The sequence below is a fragment of the Rhododendron vialii genome, chromosome 10a (genome assembly GCF_030253575.1).
Source record: "Rhododendron vialii isolate Sample 1 chromosome 10a, ASM3025357v1".
NCBI classification, from domain to species: Eukaryota; Viridiplantae; Streptophyta; class Magnoliopsida; order Ericales; family Ericaceae; genus Rhododendron; species Rhododendron vialii.
Window position 1 is genome coordinate 8,858,126 of NC_080566.1, and position 24,625 is coordinate 8,882,750.

The 24,625-nt window shown below is 38.8% G+C and overlaps 1 protein-coding gene, 1 long non-coding RNA gene and 2 pseudogenes across 7 annotated transcripts in view; 1 reads left to right on the forward strand and 3 right to left on the reverse strand.

The window, feature by feature from the left end:
• Positions 1-6,111: 6,111 nt before the first annotated feature.
• LOC131302589 (protein DETOXIFICATION 14-like) overlaps positions 6,112-24,625 on the reverse strand; it is a 145,086-nt pseudogene continuing 126,572 nt past the window's right edge.
• LOC131302592 (protein DETOXIFICATION 14-like) overlaps positions 7,739-24,625 on the reverse strand; it is a 43,058-nt gene continuing 26,171 nt past the window's right edge. Inside the window, exons 2-4 of the mRNA XM_058329309.1 lie at positions 8,976-9,244; positions 8,245-8,789; positions 7,739-7,970 (exon numbers count right to left, since the gene is read on the reverse strand). Coding sequence (XP_058185292.1) covers positions 7,859-7,970; positions 8,245-8,789; positions 8,976-9,215 — 897 coding nt within the window. The 5' untranslated portion in view covers positions 9,216-9,244 and the 3' untranslated portion in view covers positions 7,739-7,858. The remainder of the gene's footprint in view (positions 7,971-8,244; positions 8,790-8,975; positions 9,245-24,625) is intronic.
• On the forward strand, positions 11,341-14,878 carry LOC131302597 (uncharacterized). 6 transcript variants are annotated; one of them, XR_009191815.1, is made up of 5 exons: positions 11,341-11,568; positions 11,745-11,877; positions 11,996-12,029; positions 12,753-13,571; positions 14,352-14,878. It is a non-coding gene; the product is annotated as an uncharacterized LOC131302597 (long non-coding RNA). The 6 variants fall into 6 exon arrangements; XR_009191818.1 differs by lacking the exon at positions 11,996-12,029 and adding an exon at positions 12,481-12,578; XR_009191819.1 differs by lacking the exon at positions 12,753-13,571.
• Positions 16,981-22,853, reverse strand: LOC131302580 (putative disease resistance protein RGA3; annotated as a pseudogene).

Sequence of the window (24,625 nt, forward strand, 5' to 3'; positions counted from 1 at the left end):
AAAAGTCAAACAAATACATAATTTTAAACATTACAAGTTACATATTTGGTACCGAAGATGACGCTTCTCCCCTCTTTGAACATTTTCGCTTGTTATGCCCATGTCCACCACACAAGGTACAAGACTGTTTGTGTGATGGTTGTGCCTCAAGCCAGTCGTCCATCATATCCATCTCATTTCGAAATCGATTTACTTGTGGACGTCCTCGACCCCTAAGACGTTCTTCATCAGGATGAATTATTGGCCCATTGTAGGGAGGCCAATATGATTTGTCATGTAGCGGTACGAACGTTTCAGAGCCATATATGGCTATGTTTGAGTTAAGCCTCCAAATATTGCTTATGAATCGTGTAGGGTCCATGGCCATTCTATTACACACTGCAATCACATGCGAGCACGGCATCCTCCATTGTTGCATCTTGTTGCAAGTACATGTCTGCTGATTGAAGTGTACTGTGTGCCTGTGATTTCCTTTATATGGGCTAGTTGGATTCATTGGAGTTCGCACCTCGCAGATTCCCGTCTCTCTGTCAAACTCAATCACTTCGTGCCTTCTTGCTCTCATCCTCCATTCATCGTACTTTTCCGTTGCGAATTTGCTAAATGTTTTACCTGATTCGATCCCCTCCCTTGCTTTGACGGCATAGTTGTTGAAATACGTAACACATTTATAGAATGTCGTCCTAATTGTGGCCACTATGGGGAGGTGTCTGGCTTCCTTGAGGACTCCATTAAAGCTCTCAGATAGGTTTGTACTACGCGATCCGTATCGCCTACCCCCATCATGTGCATAGGACCACTTACGTAGGGGTAGCTCTTCAAGATCCTTATTTACTGCACCGTTGGAAAACCTTTGAAGTTTTTGTAGCTCAATCTCAAACTTTCGAACTTGTATTTCACAGGCTACTAGTTTTACTTGGTCGCCCACAGTTTTATTGTACCTTCGTGTGTAATTTACCCCTAAGTGGCGGGCACAGTATCTGTGGTATGCCGCCGGGGGTCTCCATTGTGGAGCATCTTTGAGATATGAAAGAAGACCTGAGCGCCTGTCTGAAATGAGACACAATCCTTGATGTTGAGTAACATAAAATCTTTTGCAATCGAGGAACCACCCCCAATTTTCCTTGTTCTCCTTCTCGACGATAGCGAATGCAATAGGAAAGATTTGATTCTCAGCATCTTGACTTACAGCAACAAGCAACGTTCCCTTGTATTTTCCTGTCAAAAAAGTACCATCAACACTAATTACTGGGCGACAATGCTTGAATCCTTCAATGGCGGGTCCGAAAGCCCAAAACACAGCATCAAATATAACATGTCCCGGCCTACCTGTCTCCTTTGTTATGATATGGGTTTGAGTACCCGGATTCCTTTCTTTAATAGCTTCCAGGTATTGAGGGAGTTCAGCAAATGAGTCTTCACAGTCACCGTAAATGGCTGCTATAGCCATTTGCTTTGCAGCCCATGTCTTTGCATACGATGGGTAGTAACCGTCGCACTTATCTTTTACCATTGCTTGAAAAGCTTTGACCTTCGTACTTGGAGATGCTTCCACGGTTGACATAATCATATTTGCAATGTAGCGAGCGTCGAGCATCTGATGATCTGTGGTGACATTGAAAGCCAAGCAGCTATGGGGTCTTGCATATCTCGTAATTTTCCAGACATCCTGATCCGGCTTCCTTATTGCTCGAAGTCGCCACGAGCATGGGTTTTGGTTTGCGCATTTGTAGACCAACAAACGGGTTGTGGACTGTTCTGTCTTTGCCACATAATTTCTGTCCATGCTATATTTTTTCACTGTATTTTTAACCTCAACCTTCGAAAAGAACATCTGCGGAAAAAAAATTGATACATGTAAGAGAATGCAATGTTTTCAATGAATACCACATTTTACCTATGGAATGTATGATGGAATATAGAGTGGGAGAGTTCTCTTTAAAAAATACCTGTCCCTCGAAAAGCTCAGACCTCCCGTCCCACCCAGCGTGACTACTCGTTGGCATTGGTGGACTAGGGTCAACGAGGTTGGTCCATGTGTCTTGTGGTCAACGAGGTTTAGTCGAAACAAATACTGTAATTTTTTTTAAAGACAAAAGAATAAGTTCTAAAAAATTGTTTTTTTGACTCGCATTTGTCCTTATTTAAAATATTATGAGTTTCGATCATAATTTTTACTTTTTTTATTCCTCTTGTCGAGACGAATCGATAGGTCACAAAAGTTTCACATAAAATTTACAAATGCAAAAATAAATGAAGTATGTACGTGCAGCAGGATTTCGGCAAAAAATGATCAAAATCTTTTGAAGGGCTTTCCCCCTCACGGGGACAGCTTCCATATTCTATCTCAGGTAGTGCTGCAGGCCTTCCATTTCAAGGAAATCATCCGTGAGATTAATGCCACTTGAAATGGCCCAGTAAGGTTTTGTCCAATGGCACTATCATTCTTAATTAAATTGATCAAGCTCCACAATTGAAGCAGATGCCAATTAGTCAAACAGAAAACTAAACTAAAACAATAGAACAAAAAGAATGAGTCGGGCTGTGACAATATGGATCGTCGCAGTATGTCTTTTCTATCATTTGGCCTACACTCACTTCTTGGCCAAACAAACAGTTTCACGTTTTTGCCAAAATAAAAAACATAAAAACAGTCTACACATTGGTGTATTTCATATACCTACTTGAACACAGTTTGAACAAAAAAATCAGTTCCAACACATAATATTCAATGCATATACCTGCTTCCCATTGTCTCACAAATCAATCTAAAATCCATGGCACCATTCAAACCCATTGGCCTACTTGCCATTGACCATAATATTCAAAAAGCAAAAGTCCGCCTCTACTGCAACCATGCAAACCCATTCAATACATAATACATACTTGCCAAAACAAACAAAGCACCATGCATTACAATAAATCAATACCATCCATTTCCTGTTTCGGCGTGTCGGATACGGACACGCCCATGAATTATATTCAGACATTGCTCCACATTATAACACATTTGCCAAAAGATAAAAATCTCTGAAAACTAATTTGCCTACCTACATGTCTTTCATGCCAAGAAAAGGAGTGTTATCGGAGCACAAACTTAAATTGAGTTCCACCAACATTACGAATAAAGTCATATCTTCATCTTCAGCAAAAAGTACTAAGTACTAATGTTATCTATATTAAACAAAAAAACCAATAGCATAATATGCACATACCCTACCTTTAGTGGCAAGCCCGCTTAGTCTTTTCCCCTCCATCCTTGCACATTGTGCCACCCGTTCCACAACGTGGCTTCTTTCTCTGCCGCTTACTCCTACGTTGGGCAACAACAATAGTCTTAGTAGTAGACTAAGTGACCTCTCTTCCACCCTCTCTGTCTCCTCCTACAATTGAATCCTGAAAGTCTGCCTCTTCCTCAACCTCATCATCCTGACCATCATTATTCGACACAAAATCCAACTCTACCTCTACCTCGTGTTGCGGGTCAACGTGGAAGTCTTGGGTGTCCAAACCTAACTGAGTGATATCTCCATCTCTAACCGACCCCCCTACATCCCCTAAGCTACTCTCATCAATCTTCCTCCTCTTTGCCTGCACCAAACTATCATGACTAAATGTACTTGCACCAAATCCAACCACTTCTAATTGCTCCCAAGGTACCTCTGAATGTGAACAAGTCTGAGATGACGAACCACCGCCACCTGTCGGTTCAACTACTGGAGAGTCAAAAATAGACGGACTCATCACAAATGTTTGGAGGCTTGACTCAAACATAGCCATATATAGCTCTGAAACGTTCGTACCGCTGCATGACAAATCATATTGGCCTCCCTACAATGGGCCAATAATTCATCCTAATGAAGAACGTCTTAGGGGTCGAGGACGTCCACAAGTAAATCGATTTCGAAATGAGATGGATATGATGGACGACTGGCTTGATGCACAACCATCACACAAACAGTCTTGTACCTTGTGTGGTGGACATGGGCATAACAAGCGAAAATGTTCAAAGAGGGGAGAAGCGTCATCTTCGGTACCAAATATGTAACTTGTAATGTTTAAAATTATGTATTTGTTTGACTTTTCAATTGCTAAAATGGATCTGTAACTTGCAATGTTTAGTTTTTATTTTCTTTCATGGAAGTTGGAGAATAAGTATTGTTGTTAGAGCTATATAATGCGAAGTTATGATGGTTATTAGTTTTTGTAGTGCTTTAGTGTCAACTGTTAAATTGTCGTTTAAAATAACAAAATCAATACCACATAATTAAAGGCAGTTAACATTGTAATGAGGTTTTCAAAATAAATTAGAGAAAGTTAACTATATTTAGAATTCTTCAGTAGCAAAATAAATATACACGATGTGTAGCAAAATAAAGCTAAAAATATAAATAAATTTTTTTCCAGTGAAGTTAATAAAAACCCTAAAGCGAATTAAAGTGCCATCAACATTGTTCTATATATATATATATATTAGTTATATTTTGGACAATCATTTTTTTTTCAATTTTAAGTAATGTAGTTATTGTCAATCTATCTTTTTTTAAGCATCAAATACAATAGTTTCCGCTATTCATGTTGTAATGACCAAATATTCTACACTAAGTGGTTCGCAATTTTTATTTTAACGATTTTACTTTCGTTTTCACCATGACCAAGACAAAGTGATCAAATTAATGGGAAGATGTTTCAATAAGGTAGAGCCACTTGAAATGGCGCTACCTGATTAGGTAGAGCAACTTCAAGTGGCGCTACCTGATTAGGTAGAGCAGCTTCAAGTGGCGCTAGTCCACGTCATATAACCAACATAGCACATGACAGAGCGCCACATGGCAAATAGCGCCAATTGTAATGGCGCTACTCAGGTAGTGCTTGTTGAAGTGGCTCTACCGAGCAGTTTTAAAAATAGTTTGAAAACGAGAGTATTCAGGCTAATAGTTCTAAAAAAGGATTAGTTCGATAAAAATCTCCCAAACCCCAGACAAAACAGTGTTTCAGTACCATACTATTGCACCGGACTTTTTGGTTAGAAAGAAAGAAAATAAACATGGAGAGTAGGGTTGCCTAGTGGATCAACCATACCATCGAAATCGACCAATACACTCAAATCGATTCGTCCATGAACAAATCGAGATATGTGACGGATGAATGTTGATGGAAAAAACAACAAACCATTGCGAGCGGATCGGATGCTGATTGGATCCACCCAATCCACTCAAATCGCCCAAAGTAAAAAATAAAAAAATGTGAGTAAGAGTTAAGCACTTCACAATAAACTATTAGTTCCACCAAATAGTACTGGTAAATTCGACAATACTCCATATACTATACTACTTGTTATTGACATAGAAATTTCAACGTTATATAAATACGAAAAATTATTGGCTAGTCTTGGGGCAATACGGAGTGGTACGATGTTTTATTAAACAACTATACTTTTTAAATTTTTGGTATTTATAAAAAAAAAAAAGAAGGCATTCCTCGAAGACTAAGGGTCTCCAGTGCCTGGAATGAAATTTCCCCTTCTCCATAATACTCAGGGTCGAAGCACTTCAGAGAATCCATTCCACCGATATAGAGTTTCTTAAGGGAGTGTAGTTTCCCAAGAGGCAGAAGTTGTTCACATCGTGAACAAGAATTTAGAGAGAGCTCAACCAGATTTTTAAGAACCGAGCACATCATCCAATTTGGAAACTTTGAACCTCGGTAATAACTTATACTCAGCTTCTTCAGATTCGAGTGAGAGAATGTAATTTTGGTGAGAGAATGAAAAATTTCGATCATTATGTTCTAAGAAATGTATTTTGCACGAATAATTTTGAAAATGATACTTAATTTTACTAGATTTTTATCCCCTGGAAGGGTAAGTTTTGGTTTCGATATCTTTAGTCTATAGAAGCCTACCCCTCGCGTTACACAATTTAGACATGTGGCATACCACGTCCATGTTCCTCTCCCTTTGTACCGGTACGATCTGCGTTCCAAGTAACATAGGTCTAAACAAATCTCCAGAAAATAAAGTTTATTGTTAAGGGACTCTCTGTTCCCATGCAGCAGCAGTTCTAGCAAGTTGTAGAACAACTAAAGAAGAGAATAACACATCACCAGGGGGGGAAAAACATGAGTTCATTCCAGTGGAAAAACTCAGCAAGATAGCATGTGGGTAATGAATAAAACTTTTTGAAGTACAACCGGATGATTAATCCTTTACTGGAAGGAAAAGAAAAATTTTGAACATGGATCTTTTGGAACACAATTTCGATCTCGGATACCACGTTCGTCCTTCTATTCCATTGCCGTCTTCTCAACGTCAAAAATGAGCGTAAAAAATCACAGGCCGTCTTGAGAAATACGGAAGTCTCAAACCAAATGGAGCCTGGAAAAACAGCAGCTCCTGAGCAGCACTAATTCAACTGATCAATTAACTTGTCAGCCGGAATTCTCCCCTTGAATATCCTTTCCTTGGCTTTATTTGCCTGCAATCACACTCATAGAATTAGAAGAAAATCCAGATTTGGTTTCAGTCCATCAAGCCATGAGGGGTATCACTTATCTCAGCCTCAAACTTCCCATCTATTTTTTTCTTTCCCAAAAAAAAGCAAGAAAAAGTAAACACGCGGGCATCTTACAGCAACCACTTATCACAGAGAGGATTTCAAATACAAACCTGTTCTTGCCAATTAGTAAGACATGTTGCAGAAGTTAGCAAAATGACTTGCAGTATTGTTCCTGTCACTATTCCGCCCCAAATCCCCTCGCCTCTTAGTTTTTGTAAAAAACCCAATACAATAGCCAATGGAATTCCAACCAGATAATATGCCCCGAAATTGGCATAGGCGCCGATATGCTGCCACCCACTTCCTCTGGCAATCCCTGGTGCAAAGGAAAAATAACTTTAAGGTGTGACATGGGGTTGTGAAAAGGGGGATCCTATCAACTCCAACACTTTCTTTGTTCTCAATGCCTCGGTATCGGCTTACCACCTTGGTTTGTTTTTCAAGGTTGAGCAATGAAATTTTACAACAGCATTTTAGTACACTATGGTGGAAAATAGTTGAAGGAATCAACTTCTCAGGACAAGTAATGGAAGCTTTGGATAACTTCAAAGAAACACTTTTCGCGGAAAGATAACCATTAAGCTGCATGTTCTAACATGTTTACTTTAGTCTAATTTGTGGACATTGACTTAACATAGAGGGTGGGTGTTTGCTGTAGATTTTGGGGAGGTGATTTTAGATTTCGCTAGTGTGTTTGCCATAGCTTCTACTTTTGCTTTTCAGTTATCATCGGTTTTCATGCTGTTGAGTTTCTAGTTTCAGAAACAACTTCTGTATAGGTCGAATGTTTCCACGAATACATCCGCATTACAATATGCAAAGATGCATGAAACTAACCAGATAGTATTTCCGTTAAGCTGTCCATGACGATGGAGAGACAGAGAAGAGGAGTCATTTCTCTCACATAATCCACCACTTCTTTCTCACTACTGTATGCATATCCTAGAATGAAGAGGCAACAAAAGAGAGCCGCGCATACCATAATTGCCTCTGCAACTGCAAGAACCATCACAGTGCAGACACTCAGTTGAGCTGCCCGTGAATTCCCAGCTCCTAATTCATTAGAAACCCGAGTGCTACAGATATGATCAATTTTACGCTTTTCAGTGGTGTATAATACATACATATAATCATATATGTAAGAGATACATGCTTAAGGAAACAGCTATCGAAAGCAAAACCTTGCAGCAGCACCGATAGAATATGGTATGAGGGAGTGCAGTGAAGTAGTTGTCAGGCTGTTCACACATATGGTAAAATATGATAAGCACTTAAGTTGAAAAAGTTCATATAACCGAAATTCACAAGAATAGAGAAGAAGCATACCAGATTGAAAGCACGGAAGATTCGAGTTCTGGGTTTGGCAGAAGCCTAGACAACAATACGAGTAGTTCAAATGACCACCATTCAAGACTGTACATTGTGCATAAGCAGGAAATATCAGGATTGAAAGCGGACTTAGAAAGTATGTAAAACGAAGGCAACGTTTGGTTCGCTGGAAGGAAACTGCAATGAAATGGCATTCCCATGGAATGTTTGTTCTTATTACAAAAGGAAATCATTACTCAAAACAGTTTAGATTAATTGCCATTCCACCAGGAGACCAAGGAATTACGATTCCATTCGTCTCTGAAATCACCAGCGAACCAAATGCACCCAAGTGCAATATCCGCACTCATAGAAATACCAAACCATTCCGGCAGAGGGAAGAGCGAGGCTGAAGAACTCCCCAATGCTCAGGAAAACATCCCTTGAGAAAGGAGCGCGGCTTTTTTCACATGCTGGAGAGTATTTCAAATAAAGCCCAAGCGCGATCACATCCACCCAATACAACAAACTAATTGCCAATGCTGCTCCCTTAGTTCCTAACCCAGACTTAAAAACTAAAGCCCAACAAAGAGGTATGTGAAAAGATAACGTGACAATTGAGCATAAAAGCATTGGAAGGATCAAACTCTGAGTTTGCAAGTACGGAACCATTGATTCCAGAATAGCGTAAGGAAACAGCGAGGGAATTAGCCAAATTGCATATTTGCCAGCTTCCAAAGAAACTATGGGGTCTTGGCCAAAGAACACAAGCAGTTTATCCATGAAGATCCAGAGAAGAGATATCGGTAGACAAACCAGAATGAGGGACAATATTGCTCCATTAGTATAAGTTCCTAGCTTTTTATACTGCTCTGCTCCATAAGCTTGCCCACACAGGGTTTCCAATGCTCCTGCCATCCCAAACTGCATACATATAAATTAGTAGTCAATTTGTTGATCTTTGCTTTGAATTGTTATGGGAAAAAAATGGGTAAAAAGATCAAGTAACCACTTCATAATGTGCATAAATTTCGAATTGGGTGTCCATATTAGTTTGAAAAAGCAGTGCTAACTAAAACAAAAAAAAAAGGACAAGAAACAAAACTTTACAAGGACACTGTAGCCGGTAACGTTGGTTAGAGAGGTGGCAATTGCAACACTGGAGAGGGAAAGTTCACTAATGTGTCCCACCATTATCATGGGTGTGACGCACAAGAGGTGCTGCGACATGGTCACCATTACCATCGGTGCTGCTATGGCAGTCACCTTCTTCAGCTCTTCCACAAACGCCTTCGGTGCGATCGGCACCAACTTCCTATCTCCATTTTTCAGCAACAAAGCCTCTTCCATCACCCCTTCTGATGTTAATTTGGCTTCAACTGTCAACAACAAGGGAACACAAAAAAAGAGGACAATTCTGTGCTTTAGTCGGGTTACTTTATCAAACTGGGTAATTTTGAGTTCAGCAGCACATCATTAAAGAAAATTCACCAACCACTTCATAAAAAAGTTCCAACACATACAATAAAGAAACTGATCCCAAAAGAAAGTACCATAAAGAAGAATAAAGCAGAAATGATTGGAATATTTTGAGAACTGTTCATCACTAGTGATAACTATAGAGGTCAACATCTAGAGCTTGTCTTGTTTTGAGGATATAATATGCATGAGCTCTTGCATCCATATTTCCTAGTCAGAATTTGGCTTTACTAGGAAAAGAGAAATAAACTTCACAGGCCAGAGAATCCAATCAATCCCAATTGAATATAACTATTATATCCCCACGATGTTTTTCATTGTTTATTGCCTCTCAAGAGTACCTAATGTTAATGCTCTTGAGGTTTTTCATTGTAGGAGGTATTGGATAAGATGTGATTTAGAACGAGGACAGAAGGGACAAGTGTGGCCCACGGGAAAATAGATGACATTATGTGAATAGTGGATTAGTTGTATTGGATTTGGTTAGAGTGGAATAAAGACGATGTGAATTATAATGTACCGTTGGATGGGGAGGAAGATAATCGGGAGAAGGGGGACTAAGTAATACCACTCCTCCCTTGGAATTAGTTATCCCTCATGGGAAACTAGTTACTAAATGGGAAAATGGTGCACCATTGTCCAATCGATACTCTTAGTCCTGTGTGCAACGAAAAACCTAATTTTGAAAAAAGATAACATGTGAGCCCATTCCTTTGTCCCGCTTCTCTTGTCCTACAATCAAACATGCTTACGGTACATCTGTCCCATCTTTTATGACATTGTAAATGAGATCTCCACCTCAAATTTTATTTCTTTCCATGCTTTCTGTATTTCTCCAATCATTATTAGCAAACTAGAAGATTTTACTTAAAAGCTAAAATAAGGGTTTAGAAACTGACACGCACACACAAAAGTCACACAAAAAGTGTCTCCTTAGAGCAAGTACATCAGTGTGTAGTTAAAAAAACTAGTGCACAGTACATATATTCATTTTACCTATTCACATTTCTTCCAACACTACGTCAATACTATCTATTTAACCTATTATCTATTAAAATATTATTATTATTATTTCTCCTTTTTCTTTTCTTCTTTTTTATCACTAGACATTACAATATATATATACACACACACACACACACATATACATACATGTATATATACTTCGAAACTCACGGTCAGAGGAGAACAACCCATTGTTGATGCCGTCGACCGCCGAAGCCTCAATTCTCCATCACTGTGAAGCCATTAAACCCGAACGCCGCGAAATCCAAAACCCAGAAGCCATTAAATCCAAAACCAAGTTGGACGAAGATGGAAGTTAAACCCAAAAGTGGGACGAAGCCATTGAACCCAGAAGTTAAACTTACTGTACGTGAAATCGATGAGGTTGGGAGTGAGAAGAAGAGGGATGATCTACAGCTTCAATCTGTGTGGAGAGAGAGGGGGAAACAATTGATAAAATAATGGAGTACATGGTGAATAATGCTTAGTCATATTTACCTAATCACTATTCATGGATGAATTTTACCTAGGCATTTACCTAAGCTGCTACAATACTCATTTTGGAGTTTTGCTTAGGTAAAATGGCTAAAAATCTTTTTTAGCTCATTTGATAAACTTGCTCTTACTCTCTAAAGAGGCCAAATGGAGATACAAGCTAATTTAAAAGGCATCGCTACTTGGTTTCCTCCTCCTAAATAAGAACGTCTTTCGCTCGCCACTTTCTCGGTGGACGACTTTGCCCTTTGTGGTTTTGGCTTCTTGTTGGTTTTTTTGTTGGGCAAAATCGTAATTTCACTTCTTGAATTTTCTGGGCTACGTGTTTGTTTAATTGTTTGTTGGGTCTAAGCATGGATTACGTGGCTTCATTGGGCAAAATCGTAATTTCACTTCTTGAATTTACTGGGCTACGTGTTTGTTTAATTGTTTGTTGGGTCTAAGCATGGATTACGTGGCTTCATTGTGTCCAGCCAGGTATAGCCCTTCAACTTTACTTTCCCACTCTTTCTCTCTGAACCGAATCACACCACCACGCCATTTCTACCCTCTCTCTCTGGAACGAAATCCTCATCGCCATCACGCCAGTACTCCGTGAATCGGAGAAGATAAGGGACGTTGAGTTTGAGAGATTTCGGGAATGGAAACATCAGATCGCGATGAGAAGGTTGCACGACTCTTCCCCTGGACTTGTATTTCAACGCGGAATTCGAATTGCATGTAGGTGGGTTTCAAATTGCATGTAGGTGGGTTTCAAATTGCATTGATTTTTGGTGAATGTGCTTATGCCGCATGTAGGGGTTTTCTACCTGAAAATCTTGCTTGGGAGATTTTTTAGTGCTGGCGTCTTAATTTTGGTTGAAAATTTTGTATTGACCGACGGGATGTTTTTATGTGCAGGTCGCGATACATGCGTTGATGGACTCACGATTTTGTTGACGAATTTACCATAGGATGCCAACGGAGCTACCATGGTTTCTAGGGTTAATCGCACGAACTTGTTATGGGAGGAGTTGGTTGCTCAGAACAAGTGGTGAGTTTAGTTTATGGTTTGGTCCCCCGTTCATTACTAGAGTATACATCTTTGATTTTTGCTACTTTACTGCACTATAGGTGATTTGTTGTTTTATTTTTCCTACTATCTTTTTCAGCAATTTAGCAGATTTTCAAGTCCTGAAATTGTTGGTAAGTTTCCAAAAGAATTTCGTATTTGCGTGAATGTTTTCTTTCAGCCAGATTGGGTTTTTAGGTTAGTTTGTTGTTAGTGTTCATTGTTAGGTTAATTTTCAACTTGTTATCGGCGATGCATGTTGGTTCATCGTTTTCTTTTCCAGATTTTTTGGTCAATTTTCTGTGTCGTCTTAAAATAGTTTGTTGACACGCTTAGAAATCTGACTCTCGAATAGGTACTAAACAGCTACATTGTATATGATTGATTATCTGGTTAGAAGCAGCATCTTGAATTTTGCTACACTTGCAAAGAATTTTTGGAAGCAATTTTCTTTGATAATTCTCGGTAATTGGGAAAACCAATTGAATTCTTGCCGTTTTCTTTTCACTGTTTCCTTTTGATTTTTTGTAGAGCTTTGTTTGTTTGGGGAAAAAACTAAAGCATGAGCTTTTGTAATCAATAAAGTTTGTAGTTATTGGAGCCTATGCTTCCTAGCTAGATTTTGACACCATCCATGCTAGATTTTAAGTACCTGCACCGGGCGCAATGGACTTGAATAATGTGTGAGTATATTTCGGACATGGGTGATAGAACATATTCACAAGATATAAACTAATTTGAGCCTATGTAGTGTTGCTTTGATAGTTCTATGGAAGAGTCATTTTGAGTTTCTAAGATGATTTTGAACATTTCTTTGAAATGGACGATATTGAAATGGGCATTGGAATTTATTTCAGTTTTGTACGCGATTTAGCCAAAGGATGTGTATGGATGGAAGAATGTTTTGTTTACATTACGCCTCCGTGCACTCATGAGTCTCACGCTTATTCTCGCACCCATGGTATATTTGCCCATTTCTTGTTTTCATTGTTGTACAAATATTAAAAAAAGCTAACTCAATGAAAAAAGAAAATCCCAAATCATATGCAACGCATGCCCAATCGTAATGTTTGTTATTGACTAATGTTTGGTGGGAAAGGGTGAGGGAGAGGGGAAAGGGAACTTTTTAATTCATTCGGCATTGTTTTACAACGGAAATGGTGGGAATTGGTGAGAAACAAACTTGTTGGTCTCTAAGAAACAATGAGATTGCTCAGTAAATTCAAATGTCAACAAAGAAAGGTCATTCCCATTCTTATCTCTGATGCTTTCCTTTCTAACTCATCAAACATGATCATGTGAAAACCCAATCCTTTCTTTTAAACTGACTAATATGGTGGAGAGAAGGTTTTCTGTGTGTGATAGTTCTATTTTAAACTGAAATGGACTGAGAGTCTAGGGTAAAACATCCTGTATAAGCAAAGACAAAATTTTTTTGCTTTGTTTTTTAATCTGAAAGAAACACAAACTAATAATGCCTATATACTCTGTTTGGTTTTGTTGTCAGAATATGGAGAATGCAATGGTAGTGTTGAAATCTAATGTTGTTGATCTTGCCATGGGAATGTAAGTCCATATGCATGGGTTAAATATGTGTCTAGCGAGCCCATACGTCCCAACCAACCCAATGAAGGAATGAGAAAACCCGAATGAGACAAAAGAGGGCATTTATATTGGTAAGAGTCCTTTCACTCCTTTGTAGGTATTTTTTGTCCACTTCTCAGCCCAAAGCTCTTACTTTATTTATTTTCCATTTTTATGCTTCTAGAATCCTATAAAAGATCAGATGAGAAAAGGAAATTGCAGAGTTCAGTGTTTTATATATCCCTTACGGTTATGGGATGTCTTAGAATCGTCGTTTGAAATGTCCATGCTTACTTTGTTTTCATTTATTGTCATAACTGTGAAGGGCAAACAGCAAAGAGCTCACATTAAACTTTAGACTTTCTTCTTCTCAAAGTTATGCCATTTTTATCGACATTGGTGTTTGATCTGTTGCGCTTGCGTTTCTGAGTTTTAATAAGATACTGGCATTGGAAAAATAGCTATTCGCAACCTTGTACTCAGAAGTTATTTTCGCGTTGTTGTTTAGAGCTAAACTGCCCCATTAGGTGTCTTTTTTGAGCTCTTTTGACTGCTTGAACAACCTGATTTCATTGTGAGCGCTGGTATGTGTACCAAGGCAATTTTTTGGTACATTGGGCTGAAAAGAATGGAGTGACTGCCAATTTCAAAACCCTTTGTGAGAATACCAAGGCAAAAACATTCATTCTTGAAGACCTTACTAAGACTGGAAAAGAAAAGAAGGTTCCTTTCGCTCTCTTAACATGTTGTTAAGTGGTTGTACACATAACAATTATACTTTGTATTGAAAGTTGAGAATAAAAGGTTGCGAGGTGAAATCAAATAGCTATATGAAATTTTTGTGTCCCTGACTTATATTGCTCTCTTTGCAGCTAAAAGGTTTTGAGTTGATAAAAGGTGTAAACCTTGACCCGATGCCATTTGACATGGACTGAGATCTTCTCACCCCCAACTTCCAAGAAGAAGAGGGACAAGTTTCTTAAATACTATCAGGTAAGCTCCTGTGATCCATGCACTTAGATTGGTCAAAGACTGAGACAAGTGGAGAAGTACCATGTGTAACAATGTTTGGTCATTCGATAACTAATTTACGTGTTCTGTAGCAGCCTATGTTTCAAGGAGTGCTTCTGGTTTCTGACTTTATTATTTGTATACTTAGAGTCTAGAAGATCAACATTGTGTGGGGGGCTCATCATTGTGTTCTGAACCCCACAACCTAATGAAGTGGGTAGGAGTATTGTTGGCTATGAGAATGTCCATGATGAAATCCAAGCTAACTGAGTGAAACGCCTTCATAAGTTCAACCTTTATGGCGCACCGTGGGGAACCTTGAAGCCTATCATTCAAACATTCCAGTTTTGTTAGTCTCTATATTTTTTGATAGTTGATTTCACTTACATTTACTAGACTCAAATACTTGTACAATTCCACAAACATTCAACATCGCTCTCCTCAACAGGCATGAACAACTGACACACCAAGAGCTTTTGCTTTGTCTGACTAGAATAAACTCTACCTTTTGCTATGTATAATCCTTTGGCAATTGTATAAAAAACCCTATAGCCAAAGTCATGCAAGTAGCTGAATAACTTGAAACCTTTTTTTTAGTGCAAAAACTTATCTAGGCCATAACTTCTACAACTACCAACTTCTGATCATACACTTGATCAAGCTTATCCATATAACCTTTGCTATGATCAACAACCGCCATAATTTAAACGAAATTCAAAATACATCTATACAACGCGCATGAATGACATGTTGTGCACGTCGGCATGCACCTAGTCTTGAAAACAAAAGTGTACCATCCCAAGCATAAAAAATAAGGGGAAAAAGCAAATGTATAAGGGAATTGATTTTGATACTCCCCTTTTTGTTAGTGTCACTCTCCTTCTCTCACAAAACAAATAATCTCATAAAGACCCAAAGGGGAATGACATTAACAAAAATGGGAGTGGCAAAATCACTCCCCATGTATAATTGTTGGAACTTAAAAGTACCCAACACCAACCAACAAAAAAAATGCTAACTTGCAAAGATGGGTGACCCAAAAAGAAGAAGGAAAGTTGCAAAGCAGGTTTGGGGCAGTCCATGCAGAGCTCTGATTTTAATTGGGACCCTCGTAAGTTGACGGGTGTGATTGATTAATTCTCATAAGATTAGTTGATTAATTCTTATCGTGTGTGCCATTGATACCATGACACGGTACTAACTAACATACAAATAAAATGACATCCACCCAATTTTATTCCAACCTTTTATTGGCGGGTGCCGTCACCAAAGAATGACATTACTATTCACTTTTTTTGAGACGGTGATTTTTTTATTTTTCTAAAATCTCGTTGTGACTGATAAAGACTTTTCTCTGTTTCTTTTTATTCAAGCATTTGTAAAATCGATTCCAAATGATAAAATAGTAAACTAACACCAATTAGACTTGGCCCCTTAACCACCGGAGATTGTAAAGGGGTCCAGCTAGACTTGGTTGCCCATGTTGGCTAACCTCTCCATATTTCTAGAGACTCAAAAAAATATGTTCTAGGCTTCATTCAGTTGTCAAAAAATATGGAAAAATCATTTATGCAAGAAGTTCAGTAAAGTGAAGTTAAAAGAAAGTGAAAGTAAAGTGAAGTTTTTAAAAAAATGGCTAAAAGCTTAAATAATAAAAATGGTTGGAGAGTGCATTTTTTTTACCCCATCAAAACAATAGAAAAATAATACACTGGTGTTCACACATTGATGGTCTATTTATTTATTTGTAGATATCGATTTGTTGGACAATCATGCAAAAAGATAGTTTATTTCGTAAATATCGATTTGTTGGACAATCATGCAAAAAAAAAAAAAATGAAACCAATTGAATATGTTGGGCCACCAATAGGCCCTTGTCCCGGTTGGTATCTCCTATCCTCCCCATGTGGGAGGCCAGGTTCGAGCCCCGTCATAGAAGTTTAAGATTTAGGGCTATGGATAGCGTCTGAAATCTCTGGTGGACTAACACCCCATTAACCCCCGCTAAAGTATACAATATTGGCAAAAAAAAAAAAAACAATATATGTGTTGGGCCTCTCATCAATATATGGTAAACTCCAAATACCTAACAGCAACTTCACTTTGTTTGATTTGAGTTTTGAGTGCGATTTCTGGGGTAACTAGTACACAGATAGCTAGAAAACTGAGAGTAATAATTAGAGAGAAAACTTATTGGAGACCTTGCGCAGAGGAAATGGTTGGTTCCAGAGACCCAAATCGAACACAATGTAAGCCAAGGAGCTGGCAGTGGAAATTGAATGCAAGAACTCGAGTTTACATTTGGTACCAGTGAATTATGTGATACTCCACTATTAAACAGCTGAACTATCTTTACTCACTCAGTTTATCTATCCATTCATAAGAGAGAGTTCTCTTTTCGCATAATTTCTTCTAATTTCCCACCAAATCACACACACCGCATGGACTGATAAGCCTTTAAAGGGATGCTTGGGGTGACAAGAAGAAGAATAGTAAAACTGCAAACTTCAGTTAACCACACAATCTAAGCATGAAATCTGAATGTAGAATCCGGCAACTCTGTAGCTCTATATGGTACAATTATCATGGCCTAGTCCCGCTCTCACTTGCGCACACGACATACATAACACAGGACTCCCTTCAGTCGAAGATTTATTTGAGTGCTGCAACATCTCTTAGAAACAAATAATTCAAAAAAGAAAAACTCTACAACAAGATCTGAGAATTTCATGTTATTGAACATTGTCGTATTCTGTCCGCAAATCAAACTGTCAAAGTAATAGCTCGAGCCTACGGTCTACCTCAGTTCTTGTGATGAAGTCTCCCACTTTCAGAACCAGCATATGGATCTACCGCGACGTTTATCACACCTGGCTTCTGGGCCGTAAAAGACTTGAGTTCATCGGGTGTCCCAACAAGATAACCTTTGCCCTGAAAAGTATCAATTTGGAGATGATACGCTGCACCAAGGATAAATGAAGTTGGTGCTGGCTCATCCTTAAAAAGACCCATAATTTCTTTAGGGCTTCTCCTATCGCCGCCGTAGACATCACTGTTGTTGAAAACTATCACCACCATGGGTAACTGATATCGAACCAAAGTCTGCGGAAGTTCAAAAAACACAAAAAGCATAATTACGATGGTTTCATCTACCAAATTAATATCCTTGTCAGAAAAATCAAAAGATCAGGGCTGGAAAGCTATAAAAGCACAATAGATTCTCACATAGAACACATGCTTATACAGAACATCTGGATCTCAACATGGCTATTTGACGTAGATGGTAGTGAATGCCTAACCGTATCTGTTCTTTAGATGTATGTTGTACCCATTCGGCTGCAGAGGATCAAGGCCATATGGAACGGTGGTGAAGCTAAGACGATAACCATTACAGTCATGATTGAGATGCATAGTAAGTTACTAGTAACATACCTATTTGAAACATGTTTACGGGCCCCGCATCCCCGACAAAATTATTAACATGATTTCTCTTTACTAGAAACATGAAAAAAAAGGATGCACAAAGTAATCAGCATGTGAGAAATAGAAACATGAAAACACTAAAACACTAAAACAAGAAGGGAGAGTGAGAAACTTACGTTCTGTTATTCAACACAGTGAAGGCCAGAACCCTTCAAAATAGAAAGCATTCTGGGAACTAACTTCGATGATTTCTCTTGATTAACCATGCAATCAAATCTGGACTCAAAATATGCGGCCGGACATGGATCTAGGAAAAAAATGGCCAAAGTTATTAGAATGTGCACTCATGTCAATGTAGGCTGGGGGAATTAACTGGAAAATAAATCTATAGGCAATCGTTTTCTTCCAACTACAATTGCAAATTTTTTGACAACTCGATCGAGCTGTCTGGGCCAATTTACGTTCACGTCGACTTATTCCTAGCGATCCAATCTCACTGTCTACTTTCAGGGAGTACAACTAAAGCCGAGGCAAAGCCCTGTATGGAGTAGCCACATAAAAGTTGATTACACCTGAGACGTTTCAAACCTAAGTGCCAGGTAAAAATGAGCAAATGCTAAATCTCAAGGTTCGACCACTAGGTCAAACCCTTGGAATGCTATTATTAATTAACAAGAACATCTATAGTACATTTAAAGCTCAAACAAGCATTTTTTGTGGTGTTTCAAAAGGAGCTGGGTTTAGCTCATTCATCTTTTATTCCATCGGTTAAATTTTTTGTGGTGTTCCAAGATTTGAAAAATTTTCTAGTCTGGTGTCAAACTAATGGGTCATTTATTAGTTTTGCAATTATTCAATATAGCAATAGTTTTAAAAAAAATATCCATGGGTCGCCCAAATTGTGGCGTCGCTTGTGGCTAGAGCAGGTTTTAACTAATTTGATGGGTTTGGATTAAAAAGTTAAATAGCCTTTTTCTTTATCTTTATTCAAAGTTTTTTTTTTTTTTGCATTTGTTTGTTTTGCGTCAAAATTTTGTGGCTTATTGATTCGTCTCAACGAGAGCAATCGAAAAAGTAAACAATTATTATCGAAATTCATAATTTTTTGAATAAAGACAAAAATAAGTCAAAAAGACATTCTTTTTTACTTAATTTTGTCTTTTTAAAAAAATTATGAGTTTCGATCAAATTTTTTTAAATTTTCCGATTCCTCTCGACGAGACGAATCAATAAGTCACAAAAGTTTAACACAAACTTAACGAATAAAATTTTTTTTTGAATAAAGATGAAAAAATAAGTCGTTTTGAATTATTAAGTCAAAAGAAAAACCAACCTTAACAATAACAAAAAATTAACCAAACAAAAAACAAAACCATACCTCAACTTCTAGATTGTCTGTTAATCGTCCGAGGAGTACTGTACTTCGTCGATGATGTAAATAAAGGGTATGTGAGATATCTTCAGCCAATCCTCACCACTCTCTTTTTCTTGCACCGACTCTCCAAATTTGGACATTCCCCAATTCGCAGCTCTCTCATATTTTTTTGACCCCTCAGCCCATCCGGCATAGACCTCAGATTACTACAACCCTGAATCCATAAGTATGATAGCGACGGGAGGCTTCCTAGCCAGTTTGGTAGAGTAATTAATCCTTTGCAATACCATATCACCATACTCTGGAGAGAATTCAAATGTCGCATGCCCTCTGGAAAAGATTGTATCTCTGGACATCCATAGATATACAAGTCTCGGAGTACCGTCTGATGTTGCATTCCCTCCGATATCGACCTTAGTTTGGGACAGTGTTGAATATATAAGGATCTGAGGGAAGTTAAGCCTTCCAAGCCCTTAAGGGTCGTAAGACTGTCACATCCACTTATATGAAGTGAATCCAGAGAGTTTAGGATTTCGAGTCCTGATAGATTTCTGAGTTTATGGCAGTAATAAAGTGTCAATCGCTTCAGAGAAGACAAACCAAACATCTGATTTTGCAGAGTCTCGAGATTGGGCATAGACTGTAGCATTAGGAACTCCAAGGCCTCGTGATTTTGAAACAATCCATCCGGAAGAATCTCAAGCTGGAAGTTATATATGTCAAGAGAGGAAAGCGAAGTTAGATTATTCATTGACTTGAGTAACATTTCACTGCCACCGATCCCCGTTCTCTTAAGTGTTGGAAGGGCAGGCAAATTAGTTAGCTTGGGGCAGCTGTATATATACAACTCTCGTAGGCGCGGGAAAACATCTTGTCTATCCATTGCCGTCCATTCCTCCAAACTCGGCATTCTTCCAAGACTGAGTGTCTCCAGTGCCTGGAATGAAATTTCGCCATCCTCGTAACACTCAGGAGGGTCGAAGCACTTCACAGAATCCATTCCATCGATATCGAGTTTCTTAAGGGAGTGTAGTTTCCCAAGAGGCGGAAGTTGTTCATATCGTGAACAAAAATTTAGAGAGAGCTCAAACAGATTTTTAAGGACCGAGCGCATCATCCAATTTGGAAAATTTGAACCCCGGTAATAACTTATACTCAACTTCTTCAGATTCGAGTGAGGTTGGAGACTCTCAAGAACCCCTTCACAATCATTGGATAAGTTTTCTTCTTCGTGATCACTCCAACATAAATACAGAGAAACGAGATCATGTTTCCTCTTCAAATTGGCATTCCCGGCATCCGCTTGACTTCTTACATTATCAAGTTTCTTTATTTCCAGCTCCCCCGCAAGATTTAATTCTTTCAGCTCACCAATACGGTAACCCTCAGCTTGGCCTACAACGAATGTGCTTAGTCTTCGTAGGGAAGTCAGTTGTCCCAATTTAGGAGACATAGAAATAAGAGAATGGCACCGCCTGATGTCCAGGTATACGAGATTTCTCATATACCTCATGCGTTTGGGCAACTTTTGAAGCACATGACATTGTGTAAGTTTCAAAGTCTCCAGATTTTGGAGATCACATACGGATTCTGGTAGATATACTATGTTAGAGTTCGACATGTTGAGGTACCTAAGATGGTGGGAGTTGGAAATTAATCTTGGTACCTTCTCAAAAATATTGTAAGCATTCAAATCCAACACCCTGAGATACTTCTGTTTTGATATCCAAGGAGACACTTCTTCCCAAGATTCACGATTGTTTGTATGTAAAACAAACGACCGTAGAGATGGAACTTCAAGCATAGCCTCATTCCAAGTTACTCCCCCTGCTGAGCGACTGTTAAGAAGCAAGTGACGAACCTTTCCTGGAACTTTCAGATCCTTATGCGAGTCCATAACATATAAATCATATTGCATAATAGATAGCGCTAGATCCTGCATAAGATCGTGCATTTTACATACTGTTTTGCCATCGAAATTCTCCTTCACATCTTGTAAGAAGGACCTCCAAACTAAGTCATCAAAAATCTCATGGCCCGTATCATGCAAAGTTGTTTCTCCTTTAAAGGGAATAAAACCATTTGCCATCCACAGCTCAATCAGCGTGTCTTTCTCCATCTCACTGTCTTTAACGAATATACAACAATAAGCAAAACATTGCCTCAAGTGTGGAGGTAAATTGTCATAGCTCAACCTTAGGGCAGGCAAGATAGTACTTCCATCATCTGGTAGATCCCAAATCTTACTGTCCCTAACAGATAACCACTCACTTTCACTGCTTTTAAACTGCATGAGGCTTCCTAGAGCTTTTATCGCTAAGGGCAACCCTCCGCATTTTTTGACTATCGCCTTACCAATCTCAAACAGCTCATGGTTTTCCTCCATCCTTCGATTGTCAAAAGCTTGTTGCTCAAACAAGGACCAAGAATCATCCTCCGATAGACCAACCATACGGTGTACAGGAAGTGTAGCCATAATATGAGCAACTTTCAGACTCCTTGTTGTCACTAAAACCTTACTGCCTTTAGCACCACACCTAAGTACATCTTTTAGTCTATCCCACTTCTCGTGGTACTCATTCCACACATCGTCCAAGACAAGCAAATATCTCCTGCCACTCAGTTTTTCTCGGAGGCGGCGCTGGAGTGGATCCAAGTTTGTGATATTGCATGGGCCTCCTTCTATGGACTCTACAATTGCTCCTGTTAGTCTCTTTATGTCGAAATCATAAGATACGCAAACCCAAAGCCTTAAATCGAAGTGCCCCTCCACCCTCGTATCATTGTAACACCAATTTAGCGAGTGTAGTCTTGCCGAGGCCCCCCATGCCGCATACAGCACACACCGAAACACCATCGCGATCACTCAAATCATCAAGCAACATGGTAATTATCCTTTCTTTCTCGTCATTCCTTCCAAGAATTTCAGATTCATTCACGAAGGAACTAGTCTGTCTTCTCTCCACCACACAAAATTCGGGCACCATCAAGCCCTCCGTCAGGTGGAAACTTCTCTCTCCAGCAATTCTATCCAAACTCTCTTTAACACCCTTAATCTTATTCCCCATCTTCAAACGAAATATAAGCCTATTTGGAAGAGAGAAAAAGGCACTTACTCGGTGTATTTGAGAATCCAATTTTCGTTTGAGGGCTTGGGTAGCGAATTCGTCCAACACGTTGTCGGCATCGTAAGCAGAATCCTTGAGCTTTCGGAGCCAATTCTTGACGGGCTCGCTCGTCCATTGCTTGGCCTCTGCATCGACAAGCACAGCCTGGATTGAACTCAAAGTACTCTCCAGATTCTTCAGCTCCGCTTCAAGACCCCAGGCGATTCCGAACTCCTTTAGGGCTGAGGAGGTCAAGGTTGTGAAGATTTTCCGTAAGAGAGAGGAGAGGAGTACATCTGCCATGGCTCTGTATTTTTCTCAATGAGATGAGATGAAAATATGAAATGAAATGCAGAGTGTTGACTTAAGAGGAGAAGAGCAGACCCCAGAAAACAGTGTTCCAGTACCAGACTACCTGAAATGATACCGACGCGGGGGCTCTGCCGTCCCATGAGCATGAGGCAGTAGCCCCTGCCCAGTGCCCACTCCAACAAAGCATTAAGGGGAACTTAATTAGCCATCTTTTTTACCCTACTTATTTTGGTGTTCATCTTAATGTGTTTTAATACTTATCTTTCCATCCTCAAATTCAATTAAATCCTAAACTACCCTTTCTTTCTCCTAATTTTTCAAATCTCTCTTTTTTCTTAATCTTTTCTAATTATCTCAATTCTCTCTCCTCTTTCAAACATTTCTCCCACCTAATCTTTTTGAATTTTTTCTCTCATATTTTCAATCCCCTAAAATCTAAAAAGAAAATACGACTCTTACAAAAACGAATGTGTAAGCCAAAAAACATGGCAAAACGTGATCAATTCACAAAACATGGCAAAACCCGATTGAGATAGATGAACAAAACAAGATCAATTAAACAACATGACAAAATCAGAAAACATGACAAGTTTCGAGAAGTGTAGATTTCGATCGAGGTAGATGAACAAAACATGATCAAATAAAAAATATGACAAAAATCAAAAAACATGACAAATTTTGAGAAGTGTAGGTTTCAATCGAGGTAGATGAACAAAATATTATCAATTCACAAACATGACAAAAATCAGACATAATACTTATGGGGCCAACTTGACCACCATTTAGAACACTGCCTTAATTCATGTATCACAATTATGCCCACATACACGTATATGAACTTTGAAAAAGAGCCATAAGTATTTGAGGTTTATATGAGATTCCTAGACGACAACCCGCGGACGGGAGAAACAACGAATCGGTGGAGAAGAACCCGGCTAACCCCATAGTGCTTGACCCATAAAATATTGACGTAAGGAGAAGAACCAGTGATGACTCGGTAGACAAACTCACCGACGACTTGGCACTGATCGCAGTAAATGGATCTAGATCTGGCCACGCCCTCCTCGACAATATCGAGGCACACCAGCGCCAATGAAGCATTAGGGGCCTTCCGCCGTCAAATCGCCGACGCAAAAAAGGATTTGCCACATTAGCAAGTGAGGGGCGGATGTTGACGTCGACGGGGCGGCGATGCTTGAGGGGAGGGGGAGTGGGTTCGGGATCCACAAAGGGGGTGGGTTTGAATTGGGTTCGGGATCAACAGAGGGAGGTGAGTTTGAAATTGGATTGTGCCTAATCTCTAAAATTGTGGAGATGGTAACCGTATATATCAGTGTTATTAATAAATATCCATATATATATATATATATATATATATATATATATATATATTTATTTATTTATTTATATTTATATATAAGGGTATAATAGGACAAGAATACATTTTAAGGATGAAGACTTAAGTATTCAAACCTATATGGATGGACACCTAAATAAGTCTCTCATATAGGATGTCTATTTAATTTCTTCAAGCATTAAACAAAGAAAACAAAAATCTGTTTCACAATTCGTAAAATTGTATCAATATTGAATTGAATTGGTGGAGTAATGCAACCACCAATTAAACTATTGCGATTTTAATAGTCTTTGTGTGACCCAAAATGAGCCCCACAAAACATAATAAATCATTAGTCCAAAATTAAGTGGCTTTTTCACAATTCCTAACGCCCTATCGATATCGGACTAAGCTAATGTTTTTTAGGAACCCAAAAATATTTTAAAAATAATGACCAACTTGAATCATTTTTGTGGGACTAAAATGGGCCTATATGATATTGGTAGAGCGTTACGATTTGTTAAAAGGTCACTTACATGATACAAGCCGCTCATTATACTTTAAATTCTTTTTAACAGTCCC